General features: G+C 45.2%; 1 protein-coding gene across 6 annotated transcripts in view; it reads left to right on the top strand.

Moving 5' to 3' along the window:
* Positions 1-6,388, top strand: part of LOC103750754 (zinc finger protein 780A) — a 20,715-nt gene that overhangs the window by 5,275 nt on the left and 9,052 nt on the right. For all 6 annotated transcript variants that reach the window (XM_008853982.2, XM_029556573.1, XM_008853979.2 and 3 more), the window contains one exon: positions 1,701-1,799. In XM_008853982.2, the coding sequence (XP_008852204.1) occupies positions 1,701-1,799 (99 nt within the window). The remainder of the gene's footprint in view (positions 1-1,700; positions 1,800-6,388) is intronic.

Here is a 6,388-nt window from a genome sequence, read left to right as displayed (position 1 = left end):
CTCTCTCTCTCTCTCTCTCTCTCTCTCTCTCTCTCTTTCTCTCTCTCAGTCCACCTACAAGGAAAACAGTCTTTAATTTTATCAAAAGAAACTCTATGGTAGCTAGAGAGATGGTTCTGTCAGTAAAGTCCCTGAGTTTGGGTCCCAGCATTCATGTAAAACCCAGGTGTGGGAGCAGTCTCCTCGGTGCTTGGGAGGCCAAGACAGGTGGCTCCCTGGAGCTCATTAGCCAGCCAGCCTTGCTAAGTCACTGAGCTCCAGGTATAGTGAGAGACCCTGTCCAAAAATAGAGTAGAGGGGGTGGAGATATGGCTCAGCAGTTAAGAGTACTGGCTCTTCTTGCAGAGGACCAGGTTCAATTCCCAGCACCTACATAGCAGCTAACAACCATCCTTAACTCCAGTTCCAGAGGATCTGATGCCCTCTCTGGCCTCCATGGGCATTTGCCTGCACAGGTGTACTTAACATACATTCAGGTAAAACACTCACATAAAAATAATAATCAAAAAACAATAAAGTGAAGGCCAATCAGAGAAGACACCTGACATTGATCTCTGGCCTACATATATACTTGCACACAACCACACAGGTACATATGCTATACGCACAACACAGACGAATGAAAGAGTCTTTATGGTTTGCATTCCGATTAGATCAAATAGAATGCATTTAAAACCTGTTGTATTCCATTCAGCAGATATCTCCTGTACTTGGTCTGTAGTGAACATTTCAGCTACAAAGTTTGTCTTTTTTCATTGAGTTAGTCTATGAAGATGAGAAATGTGAAAGAAGACAAAATAAGTGATAATAATTTTCAGGGCTGGGGGTGTAGCTCAGTGGTAGAGCACTTGCCTAGCGTGTTCAAGGCCCTAGTTCCTTCCTAGCACTACAGTAACAAACAAATAAATAAATGGAAATTTAAAGAATAAGTTTGTTTTACTATACATTAGACACTATTCAAAGTATTTGAACATATTATCTAATCTTAGTATCAACCTTGTAAAATAAGTATTATTATCAACCCCATTAAAAATTCTTCTTCTCCTCCACCTCCTCCCCCTCCGCCTCCCCCTCCTTCGTTTTGGGGGTTTTGAGGCAGGATCTCAGGTTGCCCAGGCTGGCTTTGAACTTAAGATGGCCTGATTGCCCCTTCACCTGCCTCCACTTCCTGAGTGTTGGGATTACAGGTGTGTATCACCGTGCTCAGCTTTAACCCTATTTTTAGATGGCAAAATTGAAGCACCGAATTTAATGGGCCTTGTGTGAAGTGGCATGACTAGTGAGTGGCAGAGATGGAATTTGAACTAGCCCGTGTGGCCCTCGGATGGTGTGGTTCTCACCCTGTACATTGCACTTTCCTGTACAGGGCCAGACCCTGTCTGAGGAGAAACTGAATCAAGTCCTTTCACCGCTGTCGTCTTACTCAGGTTTCTTTTTCATCTTACTCTGAAGTCTCTCAATTTCATTTTGGCTCTTAGAATTTTTTATTTATTTTGTTTTTCTGAGACAAGGGTCTCACTGTGTAGCCCAAGCTGGCCTGTGACTTGTGATTTTCCTGCCTCTTCCCCCCAGGTGCTGGGTGTACAGGCATGAGCCACCATACCAAGCTGTATAAACTCTTGTAATAAATTCAACTATATCTCAGAGTTTTAAAAGTTCCTATTTTAAAATCTTACACAGTCTATCTCTTCTCTTTTAAGTGGGAAGTTCCCTTTCTAAGCCAGACCTCATCACCTTGCTAGAGCAAGAGAAAGAGCCCTGGATGGTTGTGGAGAGAGAAACCAGCAGGCAGAACCCAGGTGAGTGAGACTGCCTCAGCCTCAGGCACAGGCACGTGGTCAGAGAAGAGCCCCGTGCCTGAGGCTGGGTTTGGCAAACTTCCTTCAAAGTCTCAGGCCTGTTTAAGAAAATGCCTGGAACTTGGGAATGAATTCACGGTCACAGCAAAAGCAGCCAGAGACTTCGTTTCTCACCAGTCAACCGTATTTTCTATTTCCCCTTTTACTGGAGCAGGCACCCTCTCTCAATATAATTTTTAAAAACTATTTTACTATTTGTAATGTCTGTGTGTATGTGTATGCCCACATGTGTGTGGATGCCTGCAGAGGCCAGAAGAGGGTGTTAGATCTCCTGGGGTTGGAGTTATAGTCAGCTGTGAGTCACCAGATGTGGGTGCTGGGAACTGAACCTGGGTCCTCTGCAAGAGCAGCAAGGGCCGTCACTGACCATGTCTCCTGCCCCTTAATGTAAGATTCTAACTCTGTTTTGGACGCAGCTGTTTGCTAGCCCTGCTTTTGCACTTAGATTTCCATGTGTTTCCACTGTTTAAAATACACATTCGCCTATTAATTAAAAAAATGTTTTATTTATTGTTTTTATTTAATATGTATGAGTGTGTTGCCAGAATGTATGTGAGTGCACCCATGTTGTGCAATGCCACGGAGGTCACAGATTCCCCTGGAACTGGAGTTAAGGACGATTCGTAGCCGCCATGTGGGTGCTGGGCCCACAGAGGCCAGAAGAGGCTGTTGAATCCCCTGGACCTGGAACTGGAGATAAGGACAGTTAAGCTTCCATGTAGATGCTGGAACTGAACCCAGGGTCCTCTGCAAGAGCAGCCAGTGCTCTTAACTGCTGAGCCAGCTCTTCAGCCCCATCCTTCATTCTTTATTGATGAGCTGCACTACATCTGTAAAAAGAAGCTTTGCCTCACTTTCTACTTGGTTACTCAGTTAATATAATAATATGCTTACCAATTTTCAAAATATTGAGTTTGTTTCCTAGCATCCTTTCAAAGATGACCTTGTTTTAAGAGTATTATGAGTATATAGTATTAAAATATTTGCTACATCTCATCGTGTCATTGCTTTCGTCAGTGTTCCGATTGTCTCATCGCTGGCCAGTGGAGGTGCCCTCAAGCTGTTGCCTGAGTCCCTTAACGTGACCCTGATAGTTTTGAGAGATTCCTTGTTATCTAGAGAGTTGCTTTCAGGGTTCAGCGGTGAAGAGCACTGGCTGCTCTTACAGAGAACCTGGGTTTGGTTCCCAGCACCCACATGGTGACTGACAACTGTCCATAACTCCAGTTCCAGGGGATCTGACACCCTCCTCTTGGGACCTCTGTGGCATTGCACGACATAGGTGTGCTTACATCCCTGCAGACAAAACACTCATACACATCAGGTAAAAATAAAATTTAAAAAATTTGTTGCTCTTGACCCATCTTGTGTATTTTCTTTTCCAACTGTGCAATCTGCTGTTTTTCTAGGCAAATGTCAATGTATGGAAAGTAGTATTTCAAGCCCACCGTGTGAGTGCCTGGGAAACGACTTGCTCTAGTTAGCTCATTGGTTTTGGACAGTCCAGGGTACTGAGCTAGGAAGGAAAGATGTGTGGTTAAAGCAGAAACACTTAGTTCACATGATTTCTCCAACTCATTCCCAGGGTTACAGGATGTTTACTTGACCAGTTCTGTTTTCAGCTTCTGTCTTGTTTCTCTTGGCTGAAGTCCCTGGTTCCCAGCAGTTCTTGGGGTAACAGAACTTCCAGGATTACTGATTTGTGTTATGTAACAATGTGTGACACAGTCTAAGAATCACAACGCTAGCACTACAATAGCTGTGTGCCTTTGAAAACAGCTCATGTCCTCCAGTTTTCAGCTTCACTGTTCATGTGCATCAAAATGCATAGACGTGTCCTGTAATCTCAGTTTTGTAATCCTCTCTTGTTTTTGTTTTTTTTTCTTTTTGAGACAGCATCTCCCTGTCCTTCTCTTGATTTGCATCAGAGAGAAGGAGATGGGAGGGGAGGGGGTGGGAGGAGGGGGGATGGAACGGAAGAGGGGAGGGGGGAGGAGAGAAGAGAGAGAGACTCTAGTGTCTAGTCGGTTTGGTTGTTTAGACTTTTCTTCTTGTAGACTTGTTGTGCTCAGTTCACGAGACCCCGAAGACCACCAAGGAGCCGACCGATGCAAACACATAAGGATTCTTTTATTGTTACAAGCTTACGCTTGGGTCCACTCTGTCACCGACTCAGTGGATCTCAGATGTGAGACCCCTTGCTTTGGGAGACAGAGGTTTTTATAGGTTTATTTCAGCAAGTTCAGCAAGTAGGGGGTCTCCAGCCTGGCAAGCATCTGATTGCCCAGTGCCAAACCATAAACTGCTGGCTTCAGGAAATCTGAAGAGATAGCTGGACTTTTAGTACTTTCCTGTCCCTGGCTAATTGACTGTTGGCAGGGGAGTTGTTCTCTATCTGTTCCAAGTATACTTTTTTGTGGTTTTTCCTGGAACAGGGTTAAGGGATGGGTCAGTCCCATGGAGATTTTATCCAAGATGGAGTCACTCAGGTCTCTCATTCCCCGCTCTGACTAGTACCTTGGGGGCCCAATCATGGGCACTCCTTCATCTCATGTTCTTCATCACCAGACTCTGGAGGGACTGATAGTGGGTATCGGTTGCTCTCATGTTACCTTAATAAGATCTCCTCCCTCGGGGGGGGGGTCCACCATATGTGTCCCATTGTTTACAGCCCCAGCAAGCACAATAAGTAGTGCTATCCCCTCCACACCTGTTTTTCTGGGACTTGTATTTTGGAGTTTCAGGCCCTGGGCAAACATAGAACCGGCCTGGTTTTCTGTATGGGCCTGGAGAGTTAGTTAGAGTGTAAGGATGTATGCCTCCCTTAGGATTGAAATCAAAGAAAGCATTTAAACGGGAGTGCAGAGTTGGGAACCAAGTATCTGGAGGTGCTACTTGGGAGATCTGAAACAAAATATTGCCTCCTGTCACATCTTGGAGGACCCAAGTCAGATTCATAGGTTGATGTAGACTTCCCGAAGCAGGAGCGGCTATCATGGGGAACAGAGTATATACAGTCAACAGTTTGAAAATCGGGTGAGCTTTAGCTTGAGTGGATTGTTGGGGTCCTTTGAAACTCTCCATCCTGAAGCTAGGGATGCGCAGTCCTCTACGGTGAACAGGTTGGCTGGCCGTACGTGTGCGTGGTGGACCCATGATGCTACACCATCCGTTTTGAGGGCTGTGGGGGTGGTCAGTAGGATGACATAGGACCCCTTCAACTGTGGCTCTAAGGATCCTTGTTGATGCCTCTTAACGTAGACCCAGTTACTGGGTCGATATTGATGAGGTTCTGGAGGGGATCCTGTCTCATAAAGAGCACATAGTTTAGGCCACACATGTTTATGGGACCATTGGATTCCCCTGAGGTCATCCAACAGGTCCCGATCTTTAAATTCCGTTATCTTCTCTGCCTGGAGGTTAGGAATAATGGGAGGGGGCATTCAAAACATGATCTCAAAGGGGGTTAATCCCATCTGGTAAGGGGTGTTACGTACTTGATAGAGTGCAAACGGAAGGAGAAGTCACCCAGTCACCGCTAGTCTCTAAGGTCAATTTAGTTAAGGTCTCTTTCAGAGTTCTATTCATTCTCTCTACTTGTCCTGAACTCTGGCGTCTATAAGCACAATGTAGTTTCCAATCAATCCCCACAATAGGTTAGGAATAATGGGAGGGGGCATTCAAAACATGATCTCAAAGGGGGTTAATCCCATCTGGTAAGGGGTGTTACGTACTTGATAGAGTGCAAACGGAAGGAGAAGTCACCCAGTCACCGCTAGTCTCTAAGGTCAATTTAGTTAAGGTCTCTTTCAGAGTTCTATTCATTCTCTCTACTTGTCCTGAACTCTGGCGTCTATAAGCACAATGTAGTTTCCAATCAATCCCCAGAACTGTGGCCAGACTCTGACTTACCTTGGACACAAAAGCTGGTCCATTATCTGACCCTATCATCTGTGGAAAGCCATATCTGGGGAGGATGTCTTCCAACAGTTTCTTTGCCACCATTTGAGCTGTTTCATGTTTAGTAGGGAAGGCTTCAGTCCATCCTGAAAAAGTATCTACAAAGACTGGCAAGTAACGATATCCATACCTGCAAGATTTTACCTCAGTGAAATCCGTTTCCCAATAGGCTCCAGGTTTTTCTCCCTCGAAGTCTGATTCCTGGGTTTCTAATATTTGGCACCACATTAGTGAGTTGGCAAGCATTACAGCCATTGACAGTGTCTTTAATCTTAATTAGTGTCCTTGATTTTTACCTCAGCATGTCGAATTAAGTCCTGCATCCTCTTGATGTCCATGTGGGAAGAATGGCGTATCTTTGCCAACATATGTTTTCCTAATTTTTCCAGGAGGATCAGCTTCCCTTCTGCTGGCCTCCACCATCCTTCCAGGCATTGGGTCCTCGGCAGTCCCTTTATCCATTTCAGGTCCTCCCCAGTGCATTTGGGCTTTTCAGGGAGGTTTGGGTCACCTGGGTCAATTAGTGTGGTGACCAAGATTGAGTCAATTTGGAGGGCAGCTTGTTTAGC

The sequence above is a fragment of the Nannospalax galili genome, unplaced genomic scaffold (genome assembly GCF_000622305.1).
Source record: "Nannospalax galili isolate Female #2095 unplaced genomic scaffold, S.galili_v1.0 scaffold886, whole genome shotgun sequence".
Taxonomy (NCBI): Eukaryota; Metazoa; Chordata; class Mammalia; order Rodentia; family Spalacidae; genus Nannospalax; species Nannospalax galili.
Note: the sequence above shows the minus strand (reverse complement) of the source record. Positions and strands in the feature narration are given on the sequence as shown.